The 24640-nt window shown below is 32.0% G+C and overlaps 1 protein-coding gene across 3 annotated transcripts in view; it reads left to right on the forward strand.

Annotated features, from left to right (window-relative positions):
- Positions 1-24028, forward strand: part of LOC130897001 (uncharacterized) — an 85345-nt gene extending 61317 nt beyond the window's left edge. For all 3 annotated transcript variants that reach the window (XM_057805460.1, XM_057805462.1, XM_057805461.1), the window contains exons 5-8: positions 2518-2643; positions 6760-6938; positions 15741-15932; positions 18495-24028. In XM_057805460.1, coding sequence (XP_057661443.1) covers positions 2518-2643; positions 6760-6938; positions 15741-15932; positions 18495-18875 — 878 coding nt within the window. In that variant the 3' untranslated portion in view covers positions 18876-24028. The remainder of the gene's footprint in view (positions 1-2517; positions 2644-6759; positions 6939-15740; positions 15933-18494) is intronic.
- The last annotated feature ends 612 nt before the right edge of the window (positions 24029-24640 follow it).

A 24640-nucleotide genomic window follows, 5' to 3' on the forward strand; every position in this document is an offset into this window, starting at 1 on the left:
TTTTATCCTCTGTCGTCTATCCCTAGATTTATTTTTGACTTATCTTCGTATTTTTCCTTGCATAAGTAGGAATCTCAATTTTCACAAACAAGATAGTGAGTCGGATAAATTACCAGAATTTGTGTATTCATTAATTAAAACCGAAAAATTTGAGTTGACGAAGGAGTTTTCTCGAGGGAGCACAAGCGAAAGCTTTCGTTGAGTCACTGAATATTGCAACAGAGCTGATGCAGTCCTCCAGTTTTTGAATAACTCCCTCCAAAAGTTTGATTTGTTTTTACGATATCTAAAAGTTCTTTAATATATTTTTCTTATTAAGGAAATTAATCAAAAACACTAATACATTATCTGCCCCAACTTATCAAATTTCAAGAAGTAATATGCAGTGTAGATGTTATATTTTCATTGAATGTTTTGAATGCAAAACATTCTGAAAAAGTAGAAGAAAACTTCACATCATTATGTTCGATTTGATTTTGATCAATCGAGTAGTGACATAAATACACAAACATGGTCACGTATAACACTAGTTTGTGACCGTGACTCGGATAAATGATCCGATTTCGAAAATATTAATATATACAGTTGGTAAGAATCAGTTGAATCATTTATTATGAACACTTTCGAAATTTACGATAACCCCTTTTAGGTTGTAAATAACTAATTCTATTTATTTTTATAAATAAATACTTCCATTTCGATTTGCTCGATAATGGCGTGAGACTTAAATTAAAAATAAAAAACATTTTTTGTTTTGATTGTATTCTAAAGTAAACATGTTCAAATTATGTATGCAATAAATTATCCGGCATATAGCTCTAAATACAAAACATTTAATAAAATTATTGATAACATTTCGATAACTCTATCTTACCCCTGACTTTTGGATGCCTTGAGTTCTGTAATTGTAAGTAATTTAAAAACCACAAATAATTAATTATTGACGGCCAGTTTATATACGAGAATGGTCCCAGAAGTACCTGGCCCTACTGAGAAAACACGAAACTATTGGAAAAAAGTATATTTATTTCTCATCGTTAGCTGTATACACTTTTCCCAGCGATGTTCAATAAGTTCGATACCATTTTTATAATAAGAATCGTCAAGCTCCTCAAAATAGCCGACATCACCTCTTCATTGTTGGAAAATATTTGATCACCCAGCCATTTTTTCAAGGATGGCAACAGAAAATAATCCGAGGGGACTAAATCTGGTGAATAGGGTGCATGAGGTAGCAATTCAAACTTTATTCCAATTCAAACTGCAATAACGGATGTGTGATGTGGTGCAATGTCTTGATGAAACAACACTTTCTTCTTAGCCAAATGTGAACGTTTTTGCTTGTTTTCTTCGCTCAAACGTTATAATAAGTTCGAATAATACTCTCCATTGATACTTTATCCTTTTTCAAGATAGTGAAATCAAAATTATCTATTATGACCTTGCCTGCAGATGGAACAGTCTTTGCCTTTTTGGAACCAGCCATTGTCATTGTTTTGATTGTTCTTTTAATGCGGGTATAAAATGTTGGACCCACGTTTCATCCATGGTTATGAAACGGTGCAAAAATTCGGCATTATTTCTGTGAAACATTCCGTTTTGTTCCATTGTCAGCAAACGCGGCACTCATCTTGCGCTTAGCTCTCTCATCTCCAAATTCTCTGTTAATATGCGATGTACCGCACTTTTTGAAATGCCTACTATATCTGCTAGGCTTTGTGGAGTCACTTCATTTGGTCGACCACTGCGATGCCGGCCATGTTTAAACACTACTGCCCAATATTTTATTATAAATACCGAAGGAGCAGTCTCAGCCAGAGTAGAATCTAGTTCAGCTTTAATATTGATTTGGCTAAGGCAAATGAAAGTATTGTATCACATAACAATGACCGATTATTTCCATGTTTACAAATTCACTGAAATCGTTCAATATTGATGGCTGCCAAACAAATACTAAACAACGTGGCGTCGTCAAACTTGAAACTATGGAGTGTAGTCCATACTTGAAACATTGCTATGTAGATTGTGTACTTTCTTGTTGTGTACAACTACCGCCATCTTTAGGTCAGGCTAGGTACTTCTTCGACCATCCTCGTAAAAAATCTTTTTGTCAGCCAAAGTATACCTTAATAACATGGTATGTCACATGAAGATGTTGCAATATTAGTTTAGGCACAGTATCGATGTGTTCTGGCACAGCCGGTTTTGGACGACCTTCACGAAATTCATCCTGTAGCGAAGTGCGAGCACGATTGAAAGTCGAAAACGAATTAAAAATGTCTTTATGAGGGCAGTGTCAGATTTGGCATATTCACATCAGTGTTTCCATATCTCAAAACTTAAGTAGCAACCCTCGTAACATAAAACGTATAGAATATTTGATTTTATAATCTTCGTAATCTATACAGCAATTAATAATATTCTTTTTTGTTAAATATTTCATATAGTTGTTTTTACGTATGAATTAATGTTGATAATAGTTTTTTTAATCTCATTTATAATTTTATTCTGTTTCAGGTTGTATCCTTGTTGTGATATGTGCTCTAATGGTATATTTCAGCGACAAAAACACTGCCAAATACATAGATCCAATATTGTCGTTAATATCTTCAACAGTAACAATGTTTTTGAGTTATCCTTATAGTAAGTATATATTAGAAGTCTAGATGCGATGAGATAAAAACATTACAATCAATACATTACATAGAGCTATTCATCAACGTCTCTTGATTATAAAAAAACAAAGAGAAAAGGAGAGGAGGGAAACTGTTCCATCTTATTATTAAAAACAAATACTGGAAGTGGGGCTTGTTCATGAAAATATAGATTGGGAATTAGCTTGCACTTAAACTTTAATGTTTTAACTAATACAGCTTGCATTCTCATTTCACAGTTCTAATAAACTCTAGTATCAAAGTTTCAAAGAGGCTAGATCTTCACTCTTGCAGATTTCTTTTCTAAAGCATTCTCCGCATATGCTTGCATTGGCGAGATATTTGAAAATTAGGAGTAATGAAAGAACTTCTTCCTCTTAGCAGAATGTCTATCGTTAGTCTCGGTTAGACGTTATCAGATACTGTTGAAATGTTAAAGTCCTGTGAGTAAACTAGTGAGGAGGTATACTTCGGTTCTACAGAGATCCAAATTTTTTTGGTCTATCGGTACCTAAGTTATAGCGGAACTGTTCGAAGTAATCAAGACTGGAAAGATACTTCCAGAGGGCTTTTGCTGCGTGACTTTCAAAATGAAGTTATTAGTAACATTTCTGATAGTTTCTTTTTAGATTAATTTCCAAGCATCTTTTGATAGCAAGTATCTTATAAGATGCTCGAACAGGAAGTTAGTGATTACAAGTATTTGATTGCAGCCTCAATTACCTCAGCATATGCTTCAGTAATGGCTTTTGAATCATTTTTGTATAATTTTAAAGGTTTGGGTAACGGTGACAAGCATCTATATCCGCGGAGAAAATATCCGCAAATAATTGATCCTTATAAAAATTATCCGATATAAAAAATCTCCGTTATTTTGCTAATTTCTCGGAATGTATGTCTGTGTTGACGTTGCGTTTGTACAATTTGTTCATTTCGTTTAGGTTCTTGTAGGTTTTGGTTAAGGTAAGGATTAATTGTTTACGGTTATTATGTCGCGGATATTCTGTCTGCGGATATGGAGGCATGCAGCCTGGGTAACTTATCTTATTCCCAGCATTTCTTCATTACAATCGTGGTACATATCATTTAGATGCTTCTCGATCACTAGGAAGAACGCTCATGAGATGTACTTGGTTAGAGAAATCGTACTATTCAACAGAAAACGCACACATTCTAGCAACATCGAGGACAAGGGTATTGCCGTTCGAACATAACAACCAAAGACAGAATTTTTATTTTATATTAGTTCATAACAGATATGTTTCAAAATAAAGTTTAAAAATCATTCAAATTGAAACACATATAACCAACAATCACAATTTAAAACAAGAGGACTAGATTCTGCTTATTAATACTCTAAATATTCCAATAGATATCTGTGATAACAAGTGCTCAAGCTGGACAGTTAAAAACTTCCAAGGATCTTCCTCGTGTTGTTCTAACCTGCTTGGGGTTATCTCTGTTATCTCTAGATATTTAAATTTGTATTTTCCCTCAATAATATCTTCGTTTAGAAACGGGGATTTAATGTCCGAGGTAAATGCAATTATGTTCGGTTTTACTGACAAACACACACAAACATTTTGAAGTCCTTCTATAATAAATCATCAGGTACTCCCGAATTTGTCTATAACTATCCAGACTATGTTACTAGCATTGCTCACAAATCCAAAAACAAATTAGTTATTTTATCTACTTGTAGATTCAATAAGAGATGTGGCATCCTGAGCGTATTCATGCATATGTCGCTGGGAGAATAGTTGTTCTACCTAAATTCTGTGCATTTCAACCTGTTCAACCTGATTAATGTCAATCGCTCAGTTCCAACTTTCATGTACATATCCACATCGTATTGGTGGAAGAGACGTCGACATTTTAAAAGATAATTATCCTCATTTTCCCTAACCATCAGTCTGTCTGAATAATAAATCGTTGAACTAACTTTTTTGTAGGGTTTAACAATATCTCGGTTTTTTAAATTTTCACCCACGACGACAATAGCGACTTGTTGTGATTGTTGTCTTATCAGCTTGGATGAGAATTTTGTGATTATCAGACATCATGCGGTCCAAACCGGTCGAGAATAATACAATCAATTCGTTATGTTGATGAAAAAACGGTTGGATTTGTTCCACAATTGGCCTTTTCACCGAATTATTGTGTGCCCAACACTGATCGACTGAATCGTCTTTAAAATAAATTTGCAAGAATTTGTAGTCACTATTCGGCGTTGGCAATAAGGAACCTGTTCAATGATATATTTGACCCTGAATTTTGGTTGGTTAAAAATTTTCTTGAATAACTTTTGTTACACCAAACGACGTCATTTGAAAACAATTATTGTATTGCCGAATATGAGTCAAAAAATGTTTATAATCTGGCCCATTTCAGGAAACCAATTAATGTAATGGTTCTGGTGGCGGTACCAATGGCGTCAATTTGACTTGACCGCTCGCGCAACACAATCCATGAGCTCAATTTTTTCACTTAAATGCCTTGCAACATTGGCATACAACGTTCATTGGTTCAATAGCAACGATTTGCTTTGAATTTTACTCGATTTCTATCATATAATGAAATGCAGCTCGATAGGGGTTAAACGCAACATTTCGATTCCATCGATTCCGTTCATACCGCGATTCGCGTTGCTTGTCAGTTTGACTTGCTCTAGTATATCTTTGACTCGCAGTTCTGCGACTCGAGTCTATCCAAACTTACCAAAACTCCATATAAATTGAACTTTTAGTATTAGGCGTAATTGCTCTGAACTAACCGTGATGTACAGTAAGAAATTCAGTTTTCTTACATCCTTTTTGTGGGAAATAATAAATTAATTATTTTAAAAGTATTTTTTATCAATAAAATAAATCCGATCGAAGCATTTGTTTTAAACGATATTCAGTTTTTTACATTTTACATCCTCTCCGATGATATTTGCAGCACGTATTCTGTCAATTCTATGTCAAACGTCATAAAGTTCATTTAAAAAGTTTATATTGTCCAAAGCGCTAATGTTAGATTAGAAATTAATATTACAACTTTCCGAGTAATTTTTCAATTTTTTTCTTTGATAAGAACCTTCCAGCCGTTCACGCGTTATGGTGTGACCAAGGAAAATAGGGATTCATTTTTATATATATCGATAAATCTTTTTTGACCATTCCAGAGGATTCGAGCATGATTTAGATTAACAATTCGGTCCAATGGATAATGTTTATTTAATTAATTAATACGAAATTGTTGTTGATCTTGGAATATTTCACAATGGATCCGGCAGACTGCGCCACGATCGCAATACCGTATATTTAAAAATATTTTTTTACAATTCCACTTTGTCCCGACAGTTAATGCTGCGATTGAATTCTGGAAAATATTTTGTTACTAGGTCCTATTATTTTATTAAAATAAATAGTGTGTTTGAATTTTTGAATTTAAAAAGTCTGTACAGAACAACGTCTGTCAGGTCCGCTAGTATTTTATAATGATAATGTGGTGGCCAACCATTGAAGCCGTGTTTGACTCATTGCCTCGATCCTTTCTCATAATCAAGTTTCTAGTCTACACTATGCCGCTTCGACGACATACAATGAGGTACATCGTATGTCTTTAAATCCGTTTTCTCACCTAATTAAACAATGATTTTATAGTGTTGCAGCTACATTTATTATTAAGTCTCCTAAGAAATGTTAAATTTGATGCAGTGACAACGCTATTTTCTTATAATTGTACATATAATTGTGTACAACAATGTAACCGTCAATATTGTAAATAATTAAATATTTGTTTGAAACCTTCCAAAAATAATAAAAATACCGTTTCTTTCTTATTCAAAGTTCAAGCTCATGTCATTTGTTACATCATTTCTCTGTTATGTATTAAAGACGTAGAAACAGTGAGGTGTATAACTCGCATGGAATACTAATTTCCTACTGGTATACCTACGGCTCATGCTGCAAAAATCATACTTCTGGAGGATTATTCTTTGTTTGTTAAACAATATGCCATTAAGAAACTTCACGATATGGAATTGTTAATATCTATATAATATATAAAAAGTTTTTGTTGAACTTCGTAATATAGAGGTTATACATAATATATTTTTTAGTGAAAGAAAGCTGCCTTATTCTATTACAAACTATGCCGGACACAATTGACATTGAATCGTTGAAAATTGAATTGCTCAATCATTTTCCTGATATTGTGAATATTCACGATTTTCACATATGGCAATTGACGGCAAACAAGGTCATATCAACAGTGCATATCATTTTTCAAAATCCAAAGGTAAGAAGCCAAAATGTTCAGTAATTTTCGCTATTCTTTAATTTTATTAATCGCTTTATTTATATATCTTAACATACAAAGTGAGTTTTATGTATGGAACGCTTCAATTACCTCGGTAACGGTTTGTGCGATTTTTATAAATTTCGGTGCACAAGAGCCTTGTGTTACGGCCAGTATTATGGTGGTACCTACATTGTTGTCAAAACTTTCCTTTTTTGGGAAAAATAATGAATTTTGTTATTTCAAATGGATCACCCTATATATTTTGTGTTTTTAGAAATCCTTATTTTTCTCGTTTAATTTGAATATTCTTTAATACTTCATGTGCTAAAACGAATCTCGTCAATTGGTCTAGTTTCATTAAGTTAGTAAAAAGTTTAACGAAACTGGTGCAGTAAAGTATTTATCCAAATCATGGCGCAGAAAATCTACAATAACTAAAGAAAAATCTTTAAATGTTTGTGTCATTTTAGAAGTAGATCCACATTTTTGAAGTAGAAAAATTGCCGATCTTAGAAAACATACAGTGAAAAAAATTAAAACAGACGCTCAGAAAGTTATTCATTTACTTCAATAAAATAAGCCATGCGATTTTTAAAACTTTGCAATACATTTTGCAACATTCCTGACTGTTCAATTCTTTTTATCTCTGTGGTAATCCTATCTTTTAATTCCTGAATATTGGCAGGTTTTGTTTTATAAACGAAGTTTTTTGAGTGACCCCACAGGAAATAGTCTAAAGGAATCATGTCGGATGATCGCGGGGGCCATTAGATAAAACCACGCCTTCCAATCCATCTTCTAGGAAACACATTATTTAGGTATTGCCTCAATACACACACATAGTGAGGCGGAGCACCATCTAGTTGTAGCCAAATATTGTCGTTTGGATATTGTTATTTTCTGAATTTTTATTTTAATGTAATTAAAAATACTTTTGGATTTAGAAATATCCGACCCAACTCAGGTATAATACATTTTCCAATAAATCTGAATACGTTGGACCATTTAAATTACCCTCAAAAAAGGACCAATTACTTTGTCGCCTATTATTCCAGCCCATACATTCAGTGAGATTCACTCATCCAACGAGGATTGTTACGTGAACAGTATCTACAATTATGCCGATTTACGTTTCCATTAATACAAAAAGTGGCCTCATCGCATAACATAAGATCTGGATCGTTTTGATTGTAACATTTTTCCATCATTGGGTCTGCAAACTCTTCATGTCTATCAAAATCGTCATCGAACAACTCTAGAACCAACGTTACTTTGGGTGGATGGAATTTATTATCACGTAAAAATTATCACGGATATTTATCTAGTACTTAAGTGTGGATGGTCTTCTAACAGGACACAAACATCTAAATATTTGTTTTCGGTTGATGCAATTTTTCTACGTACTGATTTGGATAAATCTTTTAATGAACCAGTTTCGTTAAACTTTTCTACTAATTTACTGACAATAGATCTTGTTATGGGATTTCGGTTAGGATATAAATCATTAAAGATATTACACGTTTCTTGTTGACTTCTACGCCTTTCGCGATATACGAATATCATTAAAATGTTAATGTGACTTGTGACTTTCAATAAATTTCAACAATAATAATTAATTGAAACGTAAAAGTTTTTATTGTAGTAGTTATAATCGCCTAAATGTATTATTTTAATTTAGGCGGAGATAACGCAAATGTAGCTATAACTCCGAAATTATGACATTTAGGCAACATACGATGAAGAACAATAAGTATATCTTAAGGATTTCCAAAAGCGAAAAATATACAGGGTGATCTATTTGAAATAAGAAAGTTCATTATTTTTCCGGAAAAAGGAAAGATCTGACAACAATGTAAATACCACTCAGTCTGTATAAAACCAAGTTAGGTTTTTTCGAACACTCGAGAACGGTTAGTCTCATTTTCATGGTTTTTGAATTGTTCTATTTCTTCTCCTCCCGAATAACATACTATTTTAGATTTTGAAAATGTAGAATAATGTCAATAATGAAAAAGTTTTGTTATATTGTCAAATATTTAGGCGTTCAGTAATTTAATTTGTGTAATCTAATATATCAAGCTACTTAAATATAGAACGAGTGACACATGACTGTATAACCCAGGTGGATCTGGAAAGACGTTCTTCATGTCATTGATTTTGGCAAGTACTCGTGTGAGATCCGAAATTGCAGTGGCAGTTGCTTCTTCTGAAACAACGACCACCCTGTTAGAAAGATGTTAAGATGTCATACGACTAATTCAGGGTTAAAATTAAATTTCCAAACCACTGAACAACCGACATGTAAAATTACAAGTTACTCTGCAATGGTAAAAGTTTTAGTAGCTTTCAAAATTATGATTTGGGACAAATGTACAAACAATGGTTAAGCACCAAATCACTCTGGAAGCTCTTGATCATTGAAGATCTGCACAATGACTCGAGAACTTTTCATTATTCAACGACCCATCTGCTAACGATTTCTCCAAGTATTGCTGGTAATCGTCCCATTGAAAAACGGTAGTCTGCAGTCATTAAAATCTATTGACTGTGTAATAAAGAAGACGAGGCCATAAATTGTTCAACTGATTCTTTTTGTATATGACTAGTTTATCACCACATAATCATTGAAGAGAGCTCAGTAGTCTCATGCTTCGAAATTCAAACCAACCAATATTATGCAATCTGACGCCCTTGGTGATAATAAAACTGATGGGTAATGAGATTGACACAACGATACTCAAATTAAAATTTAAAGATGAGTCAGTTACAATTACGAGAATATCAATTATTCCAACGGAAATACAGTTTGTATTCTCGATTCGTCTTACCTTCACCATGACGACTGAAAGTTTAAAAAGCAAATCCTTGACTGTTCTAACCAAAATAACGTCGATTGGGGGTCTGAACTTCACCAACTAATACGACATCCTTCATCAAATACTGGTAAATTTGAATTTTATTCGTGGCGCCTAATTTAAATAAACTTATGAATTTTCAAATTTATTTTTTTGTTAATAATATTACGAAAACAGTATATTTTCAAGATATATTATCACAAAAGATGAAATTTTGAGAACTATTATGAAAAAACAAATTTGAAAAATTTATTAGTTGTAATCTAAGAAAAATATTAAGTTATTTTTTAAGTTATTCAAGTAAAATTTAGACAAAAAGGTTTTTGAAAGTAATCTGATAATCTTTCAATTATAATAATAATCTAAACATAACGTGTGTGTATTTATTAAAGTAAAAATAAAACTTAAGAAAATATATATGATTTTAAACAAAATATTACGTACAAATATAGTTAATTAAAATGTTACATATCAAGTAATTAGACCCAATTTTGATAAATTTCATCACTTGAACTTCATAATAAAGTTAATTTAGTATCGTTTATAGCCGGCAGCCATCTATTTAAATATTTTAGGTCCTTATGAAGATGTGGGAACATTAATAGATTCTCAATGTTATACACAACATTTATTGAAAGTCATTTTGAAAAATTAACCACAGCTAACACTATCCATAATTAAAAAGACACAAAAGCACGGGCACAACACAACAATGAGTCATCAAGACAAACTGCAAAATGTCTACCAACATTAAATTAACCAATTTTGTCTTAAATTCGCCAACTCGACATATTGTCAAGCTAGCAAATTCCTCTAGGGCTCTGAACTTGAATTATAAAATTGAATCAACTTTGGGCCATCTGTGTGAAACGCGGGATTCCCCCTCTCAAAAATAGGGGGAAAATGTGGGATGGGATGATTTTAGGGATGCTATATTTTTAAGGATTTTTATGAGTTCAAATATAGGTATATAAAATTATATAGAATAATTTGCGTAGCAGAATATCGATTTAAATGTTACAAAATATGGTTATGGAATCAGAAGAATCAGAATCCGAAGAAAATGATTTGTTATTTGAAGTTTTTGATCATTCATATATAAAGAATTTAAAAAAAATGTTGCTGAATGAATTTATTTATTGTTCAAAATTTATTATATGTTTAACGATATTTTATCATCTTTAATGTATTATTTATTTAAAAATATTTGATTATATTTTACATAATAAAATTTTTGAGGGGAAATCCCCAGTAAATGATGAATTTTTGAGAGTTGTAAACGTGTATAAAATATGGTCCATCAAGTTACCAGCCAAATATTCGGAAAAATTAAAAAATATGTAGATGAATCGAAAGGATTTTCAATGCTCGTTATGAAAATCCAAACCCCGAATTTTTTCGTTGATTCGATAAAAAGATATTATTTAAAACCGTGGTTGTAAATATTAGAAAAGATTTTTTATTTCCGGCTCAAAATGTCCTCTAGAAAAACTAAAACTTCCTATTAAATTCTCCTAATTCTCTCGTTTCAAAAATATTTTCCTTAGTCTTAGCGGAGCCTGAAAAAAAGTTAATTAATTATTCCGGATTCTGCATTGCGCACAGGCCTGTGAGTTGGCTGTGCGCGCGCGCAGAACTTGATGAACCGCAAAATCTCCATGGGATGGAGTAACGGTCGTTTGTTTTGATGTTTGAATCAATTTGAATTAAGTGATTGAAATAGTGTAGACGATAGGAGATCGTTCTATTTACTAATTAAGTAACGTAATTACAGTAATAAATGGATCTCTCAAAAGTCACATGTTTCCTAATGCACTTCCAATATTAACTTTTTATAACACAAACATGCACTACCAGTTCCTTTTTTTACTTCAAATATTAGTTTGACATGCTATACTTTGCATCTAACCATGCCGATAACTTTTGAGAGATCCATTTATTATGTAATTACGTTACATAATTAGTAAATCAAACGACCGTTACTCCATCCCATGGAGACTGCGGTTCATCAAGTTCTGCGCGCGCGCACAGCCAACTCACAGGCCTGTGCGCAATGAAGAATCCGGAAAAATTAGATAATTTTTTTCAGGTTTCGCTAAGACTTTAGACAAAAAGGAAAATGGTTTTGGAACAAGAGGATTAGGAGCATTTGATAGATATTTTTAGTTTAGTTTATATATATATATTTTTTTAATCTTTCCGAATATTTGGCTGCTAGCTTGATGGAGCTTACAAAATAGATGGTTTGTGGATGAAAGAGCAGAAAATATATCACAAGGTATTTCAATGAATGATACACAATATGTATATAGTTTAATTTAATCATGACTTGCTGATACACGGTTGATATACTTAATTTTTGTACTTTGTCATTTATTTTTGTGTTATCTTTGAAGTACAGAGCCCAATATTTATTTAGTATAGATTTTATTGTAAATCAAATTCAGCTAATATGGTAATATGATATTCATTGACTATTACTTGGTTCAAAGTTCGATCAGTTAACCAAGTAAATTATAAATGATACATTTTGGCCCTCAAAATAATATAATATATATAATATTGTTTCAAAAACAACACTTTATGAAGGTTTAAAAGTGCACGAAAAAGTAAAAAAATAAGGACAGTTTAGGGATCGTGGCGGACAAGGTTAGTTCGTAAAAAATTATCACAACAATACCAGTGTGGACCCTTGAGAGGATGAAAGGATTTAACACAACGTATACTATTCTTGAAAGAGATCAAATTCATATAAAATTAAAGCGCCTACACTTCTGGTATTGTTTTAGAAAATTGTTTGCAACCTTATTTTTACCAACTTCTGACGCTTTGAAACGTTCATAAAGTTTGGTATTTAAATTGTTTTTTTATAATATATGTGTTATTACTTTTTAGTCATGTAATTATATTACTAAAATTTTGTAATCAATAATTTAAATACTTCCCATGTCCTAACATTTGTTTACTTCTAAAATCAAATTGCATAAAGATAGACCCTATTGTCTATCAGTGGTCCTTACCTTCTAGAGTGCAATCCCAAAGCACAATTTGCTTATGTCTTGTCCAATATTTGTGTTAAAATGATACACAATTGATCAACTTTACACCAGAGTTCTAAGTCTTTCCATCTTAACTAACGCTTCGTTCTTGCACGGTTTCTTTCCCGTTAGCTTCGAATAATCCAGTTCTTCTATTGAATCTACTCAAGTTGTGCAACGACGATTTTTTTTCAAATAGTCAGTTCCAATAATCAATTATAATTACTTATATCAAAACTAATTATTGGATATGTTAAAACCGAAACTTATATAGAATGTTAACTTAACAATTAATTACCACTAATTAGTCAATTAATTCGTAGATTTTTTGATTCATTCATGTATTGTCACCTGGAGTAAGTAAGCATGCAAAATTTCAAATTGATTTACGAAAAGTTATGGTTACAAAATTTTTACCATACAAACAGATAAGCAGTGTGAGTTGAATAGAGTGTGATGATAAAGATTACGTCTATCCAATAATTCATTTGTAAAAGAAATTACATACTATGTATTTAAAATATGACTTTGGTTAAACTCGAATGTTTTGACCCAATTATATAAATACCCAGCGCACAGGAGTGCACTTATAAAACTGGGACAAAAATGTACAATACAATTGGACAACAATACAACACAAAAATTTGTGGATAAGTTTTCGAGTTGCAAGAATTACTCGTTACAAATGCAAATAATCTAAAAATCACTACAACATTGGTCTGTTTTGGAAGCTGATACATCCAATGAATTTGTTTTTATGTCTGATTCTCATAGAGGGCGCTAGTTACACAGTTCGTACCAAGTATTATTGAGCATAACTTTTTTAATATTAGATTTATTGAGCAGAATTTCAAGTAAACTTAAACATCATTTAATTTTGCACTAAAAAGATACTCTTGATAAAACTCGATACTGTGTACCGTTTTCGGAATATTTTGATTTGAAAATTCTAAAGTAATAACCGATGCTGGTATAAAGTATTGATAAAGTTATTAATTATTATTATTATTAATTAGTGAGCATTACATGAATTGAATTTTTTGTCGCGTAAATGAGACCCCATCGGTTTAACGAATACATTTGAAAAAATTGGGAATGAGGTTTTTCGTTTCTTGTAACGTTTTTCAAAGTTAAATAAGTATGGGCACTGAGCTATTGGAGGCCTTAGAATGAAACAAACAATAATTTGATGATCATGTATTGCGGTTGTGAAACTGTAGTTTGTTTCATACCTATGCCCCCAATAGCTGACTAAACATAATTATTCAACTTTTTACACGGCAATAACATTTTCTTTGAATTTGCCATAGAAAACTGTCATACATTAATAGTTACGACGTTGAGTCAATAATAATATCATTTCTGAAATCTTGTTATTTGTTAAATTAAATATTGTTAACTAAAATGTACTCAAATTTTAAATACACTGACATGTTATTAACCTCATGTGATTGTTTAGGAAACTCTAGTTACGCGTTAAGCAGAAAAGTTTCCTCCAAGAAATGTATCAAGTAAAAATACATTTAGTGTCATTGAACGACGTTGTCGAGAAACTGGGAATGTGAGACCTAAAAAAATAAATTCTGGTAGACCAAGAACAACAAGAACCATTAATAAAGAAAATAAGTTTTTAAATCTAGTTGCCCAAAATCCAAGAGTTATGTGGCAAAATAAACAAATACGTCTTTTTCAAGTACTTGAAAGATACTTAAAGAGCAACAGCTACATCCTTATCATTACAAACAAGTCCAAGAGCTCTTGCCAGACGATCTACCGGTTAGAGTGGATGTTTGTCCAAACATTACAAGAAAGGACAGCCCTCAATTCGAATTTTTTAGAATGTATTCTTTCTACGGACGGGGCCACTTTTACTTGACAACTTCCATAATGCCCAAACTGGTGTGATGAGAATCCACATGTCAAAAGGTTATCACATTACCAACACTCATTTAAAGTTAATATTTGGGCAGCAACTTTAGAAAAAAAATTAATAGGTCATCACATTCTACCTAAAAATTCAAATGATACGTGGATTTTTTAAGCAATCATTTATTTAAGATTTAACACTAAACGAGCGAAGATCTCTATTTTTTTTGCACGATGGAGCCGCATCACATTTTGATAGAAGGTGTCGTAATTGGTTGAGTAACCTTTTTCGGAATAGATGGATTGATAGTGGTGCAGAAGCTCCGATTTATTGGCCTCCTCGGTCATGCAATTTTAATACCTTGGATTACACAGCTTGCTCGTATCTTAAAGAAAAATTTTATGCTACAGTGGTAAATTCCCCTCAAGAATTGAAAGTCAGATTTCAATTCAATGACCTCATAGTTGATTCCCAGCCGTTTAGAAGATTAATGGATACTATGGAAAAAAGAATAAACTTGTAGATTCGTGAAAACGGAGAACATTTTGAACACCTAATTGAATTCTATTTTATTAGCCTTTCATGTGATTTTTTGTTTAATTAATACATTTGTCATTACTTTATACCTGCATCGGTAATCACTTCATAATTTTTAAATCAAAATATTCCGAAAACAGTATCGAGTTTTATCAAGAGTACCTTTTTGGTTTAAAATAAAATGATGTTTATGTTCACTTGAAATTTCGCTTAATAAATATAATAATGAAAAAATTATATTCAATACTACTTGGTACGAACCGTGTAACTAGCGCCCTCTATGAGAGTCAGACATAAAAACAAATTTCATCGGATGTATCAGCTTTCCAAAACATATTCGTATAAAAATGTGTATTTTTTACTGAGCACACCTCAAATATCTTTCAATTTACTATCTATCCTAGAGACGGGTTCACCTTTTTTGAAATACTTGTATATATGAGAATACTATTTGATATGACCTTGGAACAATCTCCATAAACTATCTATTACTCTATTTTAGGCTTACAAACGATTAATAGAAGAAGTAAAAGAATTTTTTAATGACAATGGTATAACTCACGTTACGATACAACCAGAGTTTTTCAAAAAAAATGCTAGTTTGGATAGTTTAAATTCCAAGTATGCGCCAAACTGTTTAGTAACGTGTCTTGGAGAGGGCTGCAAAGACCATCATTGTTGTCCAAGTTATAAGGTAAGTCTAAATAAATATTTATATATATATATATATATATATATATATATATATATATATTTATATATCCAAATTTTCGCAATAATAGCATTGTTAAGATTCTTGATTCACAATTATTCACTATTTCTCATCTCGTATGCCTCAAGGGTAATATTTGTCCTTACTAGAGATATTATAAATTTCAACAGTTTCTTCTCAAGACATGAAAACCGGAATTCCGGAATCCTACTAACTTGCATATAGGGCTCTATATTCATCTATCTCTCTTTCCTTTGTCTTGGATAATATGTCTCATGATTCATTCTTAGTGTCCTGTTATCATATTGTCTTGTCCAAATAGTACACCTGTGTTGTTTTTATATCTTTGTTTGTCTTCTTGTTCTCTACAATACGAAGAATCTCCAAATTCTGCTATTATGCAGGCAAAGAATAATTTTTCAAGCAACTATGTCCACATGGTCTGTGAAGTAATCCATTATCTTTGCTACCATGACGTATGATTCGCCCTGTATTTTTTCTTCCTTTGTATAAAGATATTTTCAATGAATGGTACCTCTGCTGCACACATTTTGCATTAGATGCTGGTAACTAGTGGTAGATATCAGTTGCAAGTAACTTTATGGGTGTCTAGAGCAGCATAAAGCATTTCAGAATGAGCAAAATTCAGATTTCTTTTCATTTGGGATGCTCTTGATCCCATTAAATTGAGGATAGGTCCAGAAAGAGCTAGCACTGTCGCCACTTTTGGGACATCATTTACGCGAAAATTAACAACTAAACTCCTAGATAAAGGAATACCTTCTTGGTTTTTATAGTAATTTGAAGCCGGTTGTTACATAAATAAATCCTATTTTTCTTTGTATACAACCTCCATTACGATACCGTTATCGAAGTCTATAAAAGTCAATCCTGCTGGATGTTCTATTGTCAAAATTCCATCGAAGCATATATTCTATAGTGTTGGTCTTATTACTGAGCTTCGCAGTTGAAGTTTCTCTTCATTTTCTCCCTTTCTGATTGGTAGGCTCTTATTTTAGGAGTGTACCATTCTCTATAGTTTAGCTAGAATTCTAAGGGAGCTAGCGCTATTAAGACAATTTCTTATTACAATGTGATGGTTACGTAGCGTAAATGGATTATGAAGAGTATCCTTGTCCTTTTGCGCTGGTAAATTTTTGTACTTCTATGGCATCTATAGTTTGTTTTCCTTCTACAAAACGCACTCGACAGCCTCCTATGTGCCATATTTCTTCAGTCTTACAACTTATTCGGCAAGCGGTCTTCTAAGTGGTTTTTCCACTTTTCGCAGAAGTCATAGTACTGGAAAATCTCCACGATACTCCAAAGTACCTCTTCCACCGTTAGTATAGATATTTATAGTCTGGGAATGTAGCTGGTCATAACGAAATTGTTAATATTAATAGCGCCATCTATTGGAATCTAAATAAAAGTACACTTGTAACTAGCGCGATCTATTGGTAAAATCAAGGACTAATTTCTTCATGTCAAATGTTAACTTAATTAGTACTAATTGGTCCATTGATTCGTAGATTGTGTGTGAACTTTTTCAAACATATACTGAGTGACAAAGGTAGTTAAGTGTGTGAGTTAGCTTTTTATCGATTTAGTATGGATTTCCTCATATCTGCTACTGACTAAATTTATCTCTCTACAGTTACGTTATATACCAGACTCCTTGTTTCGTAATTGTCCTGGATGCGGACTATTCTGCTTCCCTAATTCCAAATAAGCATTACCGATGATAAGTCAGTTCTGGATGCTTGAATTGAAGTTTTCTTATTCCAGAATGAAAGAATAGTTATTCCTTTAAAAAGGTATATTAGGGTACTATGGACACTGCGACCCAAAGGATCTATTCTGTTCCCCTTTCTTACTGCGGTACTGAGGATCCCAGTGTTTACAGCTGATGTATTAGTCCCGGTCCTCTCAAAAAGTTTAGAACGTGCGCGTTGAATTATTTGGTAAGTCTACGGTTTTCAGGTGTTCATTGAATCCCTGTTAGTATTCGTAGGTTGCTCTTACTTAGTCTAATACATTCAGTAGATCTTCTCTGGTTATAGTTTCCCATGAGACTTTTTGCCTGTCTCAGCCTCTGATTACCGCAATAACTGGTATTACCCCTAACCAAGATCTTTTCCAATGCTTTCTCTATTGTTCTGTAGATGATAACTCAAGTCATATGAAGGGTTCAGGTCTTATGAAGGGTTTGTCTGCCCATACTTTAGCGAGTTTGTCAGCTATTTCGTTCTTCTCAAATCCTCAATTTTTTCTATGAGTAACAGTAGGCGGACGCGCGGACATATGCATAGTAAGTAGGTGCTACAAGAAAAAAAACTATTCAAAAAATCTCAGATCTGCAGTAAAAAAAGTTTCCTATATTGGAGTCATTCCTAAAATAATCCATATCCACTCAAAAATTTCTCTATCCCCCGCAATAAAATTACTACAACGAAGCTTCTTTCTTACAAGCAGACTTCAATATTTGTATCTTGGTCTTTCATAACCTCAATATATAATAATCTTATGTTTTCACGTTTTTAGGATAAACAGATTTCGAAATCACACTCCAAAGAATTAATATCAGGTAACCAAACACCAGATTTAAAATCGGTGAAGATTTTGGACAATGAACTCTCTACATTGAACGGACAATTTGGAAGTCTGACAAGTATCAAATCTAGTCAAAAATCTGAAGGTAATGCACCCTCATCCAAATCGACGGATTCATTAAATGAATCACTAATAGACAAAGAAAAAAAATGTACGACAACGAAAACGAATTCGTTGGAAAAAATCGACGAAAATCTCAGTGATAATTTAACCAAAGATACATGCGTAGAGAATAGTAATGATGATCAGAAAAAAAATAAAATTAATGAAAATAATACAGTAGAACATAATGAGATTAGTTTAAAAAAATAGACTCTATTGACCTGAAATATTTAAAACGAATAAGTTTAGATAAAGCTCAAAATAGGTTAATCTTATTAGAGAGATTGTTTACTTCACGAAGATCTATAATAAGAAGAAAACTTCATTTTTGCATTTTAAAAGTTGTTTCAAAAGTCTCATAAAATCTCGTGTTCGCGTTTTAAAGTATTTAACATGAAAGTTTACAAAAATCTCGTTTCTAATAGCTTTCATATATATGTATCATTTACTATTACTATTTTCTCCTTTTTATATATACGAAACTGTTTTTAGATAGAAACAGAATGCAATGTCAGCTGTTAATCTCATTCTACAATACAGTATACAACGCCTAGAAAATTATTCACAGATAATTTGCAATTTTATAAATTATTAAATTCGATAATCAAATATAGATCTATAATTCATTATTATCATTTGGGTCGTCAAGGACTTTTGTCTCCAAGTCTTCAATGATTTGGGGATCAAAAGTACCGACTTCATCTACATTGCCCGATACGAAGAAGTCTGAAGACAAGCTTGCCAATTTCTGGCCACAACCCGTAAAACATTTTAACACCGATTTCTTATATCTACATCGTGAACCTCTACAATTCTTGCACTCGGAATATATTGTAATTAGTTCCTTATAATCCAACCCCATTACTAGCGCTCTAACTTGATAATAGAGATGGTTAATGTTTTGATGAGTCGCAACATTGGAAAACTGAACAGGTTTACTGAGCTTTAAGTGTGATAATGGTGATAATACTGTTTGAGCAAAAAGTCCGTGTTCATATAATGTTGAGTTAGATGATTAAAATTCCTCTGATATTCCAAAGAAAGTTTTTTTTAAATAACAGAATACGTACTACTGAATAAATGCGGAATTAAAATGTGTTTTTTATAACGAGAATATTCAGTCAATCTCTTTTGAAAGTTGTGAGATAACTTTTAGAATGCTAAAATAAAGATTAATCGAATTTTTCGATTATTAGAGATAAATTCCAAGATTCCTACTTTTTTCACTCATATTACTGGTCTATAATCACATTTTTTTATCAAAATTGATGAAAATAATTACTGTGTCACGAATGGCTGGATAAGAATAATGTATATCAGAAATGAATGTTATTCAAATTATGATCAAAAATTCGATAATGCATTTTGGCTTGATGTATACATTAAAATTTCTGAAAAATAAGTAATTAGTATTCTTTATTACTATTATTAATATTATTTATAAAATAAACCGGAGACGATATTTTATTCTAATTATGTTATAGATTATGATCGCGTTTTTAAATTTTTTTGGTCTTTGATATAAAATTTGTTAAATAATGAAAAAATCTAGTTTTTAGAAATATAAGACAATAATTTTTTTCGAGACCCTATACAACTAGACTCCTTTCACAAGATTATTACAGTGGGCTTATAAAGTAACGCATAAATAGATTATTAACAGTGAGCAAAAAATCAAAACAAGATGTTTATTGATTTCAATTAGATTTTTTTCAGAAGAATAATCTAGTGCAATTACAACTTTTCTATTATGACGTGGGCAAAAGTTTTAAATGAAATACTTAATACTAATGCTAGTATGAAGTTGAGCTAAGATGCAGTTTCACTTCTCAAAAGTATCCTCCACACTTTTCTATCCATTACTTTTTATAATGTCCCAATCCATTCAATTTTTCTTTGTTTTGTCGTCATCTTCAGTTCCTCATTTCATGTTTTTCTTGGTCTTCCTTATGGTTTTTGCTGTTTGCTCGAATAACCATTTTGTCTTCCCCCATTTCTGTAACATGTCCAAACCAACTTAATTCCGTTTCTTCTATTTTAGTTTCTATAAGTTTTCTATCTATATTTTTCATGTGCTTGATGTATTATTACTATTCCTGTTCTTTTTTGTTCTAACTTATATTTTCCTTGAATATCAAAGCTCCATGTTATGTATCTTATTTCTTTTGTGTTTTCATTTCTTGAGAAATCTCTTCCTTAACCAGGACGATATCTTTGATACTATTTTTTAGCTGCTCGTGTTACCTCCTTCATTTCATCCTGAATTCTCCCTTTATTTTTGAACCTAGATATTTGAAGCTATCCACTTGTTCCAGTTTTGTTTTATTTACGTATATTTAGAAATTTTTTGTTATTACTCATGGAAGAAGTACAGACAAAACGACAGGGCGTTTTGTTTTTCAATCATATCTATTTATTTAAGAGTATTATAATCAGTCTCAATTGGTTTTATTCATCTTAGGTTTATTGACGTACAGTAACACAGTCTTCTAATTAAGTTGGAAATATAACAAAATATATCTTGAGAAAAAATATAGCTACTCACAAAAACCATTTTGTCCATATAGTACGGACAAAATGTGCACACAAATCAAACCTTCGTTTCCTGATCATATATCAGAGCATTTGTACACTGCCTCAATCACTCCTCTGATGGTAAAGCGTTTTTGGGCTGTATTTAATAATAATTCCTTGCGTATTTAGAGTTAGAAGCCAATGACATGTGAGGGGTTTCAATTTTTCTTCTTGGCCTCGAATGAACTGCTCCTGTGGTGTTGACGAAATAGTAGCAAATGGATATGTCAGTAATTGCTCTGATGGACCTGGTCGCACACCGTCATACCGTCATCGACGCTTTCCAGCTATCTCAACTGTATTACACTCATCTACGAGTACATATGTTTCTGAATTCAGGTTCATCACATCAGAATCAGCAACTCCAATATCAGCATTGGTGATGACTTGCGTTGTGTTTTGTGAAGAACCTACTTCATCGTAATTTGTTGCTGATGGATTTAAAATAGATACAACATCGTTACTAGGATCTTCTTGGATTGAAGAAATGTTGATACACTCAGTTAAAGTCAATCGTGAAGGAAAGTTTAAATGCACTGTCTACAATATCCACCTGATTCAATGGAATATTTTTGGCCTCTGCCAATCCAAACATGTAGTCTGGAAAAATATCAGGATTAACAAGCATTTGCTGAATATTTGCTGCTTTTCCAAACACTCCATTAAACAAATACTCGATTTGTAAATGGGTAACAACGCGCCCTGGATGATTTTTTAGCCTATTAGAAATGTCTTGATCGAAATATGTTTCTAGTGGTCCATGAATACAAATAATCAAGGGCTGCATTCTATTGGTGCAATTTGACGGTAAACACAACACTCTTATACTATTTTCTTTGGCATATGACTTCTATGACTTGAGTAAATATAACAAATAAATAAAACAGAACGTCTTTGCTAGATTTCGTATGTGCGTGTAAACGTTTCAACCTTTTTACAAACAACTCTTTGTGCATCTATCCTGATTCTTGTGCTAGCTCAAGAGTGCTAGTGGGAGTTTCATAAACTAGTCCGTTTTCCATGTTCTTTCTATAAAATATCATACATGGCCAAATGTTTTCTATCTTTGGTGGTTTCTGGACTGTAGTAAGCTCGGTTTCATCCACATTAAATATTCGGTGAAGTCCCAAATTGTAGATATTGCTGTCGTCACGAAGACGTAACTAAAATCCCCCATTTTTTTTTTAATTCCTTCTCAGTTATCCTCATGTGGATGTTCTCAAATCTTGTATTTTATATTATTAAGTTTTTGTCTGTAGCGATTGATACCGAGTCATCTGCATAGATTATTTCCGATATTTGATATTCCAATGTGTCCTTATGTGTTGCTTGATTTGGCTTCATTTATACTTTCATTTAAAAAAACCAACCTTCCTATTTTTCAAATTTGAAAATTGCTACAATGTGACAACAAAACCCAAAAGTTACTTATGTCAATTCATTTGAAAAAAAAATACAAATATTCTAATTCTTGCACTTTGACCAATGAAAAATGAGTTGTAAACATTTAATAGAACAGCAGACGTTATTTTATATCTTATATCTATATCCTATATCTATGTCTGTTAATGTAGACTTCAGATTTCAAATAACTCCATAAAATGAAGTATATTAGAAAGATATTCACACTGTTTACAGTACCACTACACCAACACTCACAATTACACAATCTGGCGCGTGTTTCGAAAACCACATTATCGTATTCACAGACTCAATGTAAGTCTCTGAAGACGTGCGTTATACAGTGTAATTGTGGGTGTTGGTGTAGTGGTAGTGTAAAAATTGTGTTCGATAAGTGATTTAGTAGACTAGTTCACTTTTGTATACTTCTGATTCATCGATTTGAGAATGTCCTGTCTAAAAACGGTTGAATAACTACATAAATTTTAGTTATTATTGATTCAGTACTTCCCCAACGTGTCTTAATTCTCTACTTAGGAAATATGCATTTCTGGACGCATTTCAGGAAATTATGTGCGAACTTTCGCTTAGTCCTCATTACATTAACAACTGATCCGTTTGTTAAATGCGGCTATATGATATATTTGCAATACTGAACTGTTCTAGTATATTTATAACTGTCAAATTAGAAAAACACGTTGCCAGCTTTACTTTTTAGTACAGTCCAAAAAAATTCAGACAATATATTTTATTGTACCATTGATTGGTGCTAGAAAACTTAAATTATTACAGTAACTTTGTCAGTTTTTGACTTATCATCCGAAAATTAAACAAGAAAGTTATTCAATAGTGTGTTTTTTTGAATTATGACACTATTTGAGCGATTACGTTTTTGTTCACCCTTTAGTATAAGGAATCAGCTTGTCTTACGTTTTTGATATCAGCTTAGCAAAGAAATTCAGAATATGTTCCAACTGAAGAAAATCATTACTAAATGATTATTCCCCTTATATTATAGATTAATAATGATATAAAAAATTTTTTCATCTTACTGTTGATTTACTAATGAATTTATGCGTTATTTTGTGGCTGGATCGAATATATTATGTAGTTGATTTCATTTTAAAGCACTTTTAACTTCAATAGCCATCTATAATTTCAAATGGGATTTTATCTAGTCAGGCTCTACAATCTACAATTTTTTTTCTTTATTTGAATTCAATTAACAAATCAATTCATTCGTCCATATTTCTAATAAGGCTGTGTTTAACATTAAGCTAGATATTTGTGTCAGATTTTATGCATACTGTGATTTTTATATTAAATAAGTGACTATTTGTTTAGAATATAAACAAATTTTAGATATATCAATAAAACATAATATTTTACTCCAGACTTTTATTTATTTCAACATTTCAGTGGCGGGGTTTAAGTAGGGATAAATCATTTATATTAATAAAAATATATTCGCATACATAAAACCATAATTTAACTCTATTTGATTGAAAACAAACGTCACCCAGTTAAAATCTTATGCCACATACATACGGGTCGTAGTAAGAAAGTCTACTTCTATACCCCCTACGATATAGGGTGTGTCCCGCATAAGAAACGACAAAGTGCAGAGGCGTATAAACGAGACTAAAATATGACGATTGGGGGCGATTTAACTTACCAAGTTGAATACCTGAGGAGTTAAGGGGCCTCACAGTAGAGACCAGACTTCTGAACAACAATTTCTTTGCAACCGTTTAACTAGAAAATTCCATACCATAGTTTAGAAACTATTCTTGTTGGATGAAAAGTGTTGTCTCTCGTATGTAAGGAATCGGTAAACGACCAAATAAAAAGACATTTAAAATGTAAATATATATTTTGAAAATATGATATGTGAGATCAGCAGAATTTTGCTATAACATTTAATTATTAAGAAATATGTATTACAGAATTTACTTTCTCTTGTTCCATATATTCTTAGAAGTTAATATTTTTTCTATTAC

Source organism: Diorhabda carinulata, chromosome 8 (genome assembly GCF_026250575.1).
Source record: "Diorhabda carinulata isolate Delta chromosome 8, icDioCari1.1, whole genome shotgun sequence".
Taxonomy (NCBI): Eukaryota; Metazoa; Arthropoda; class Insecta; order Coleoptera; family Chrysomelidae; genus Diorhabda; species Diorhabda carinulata.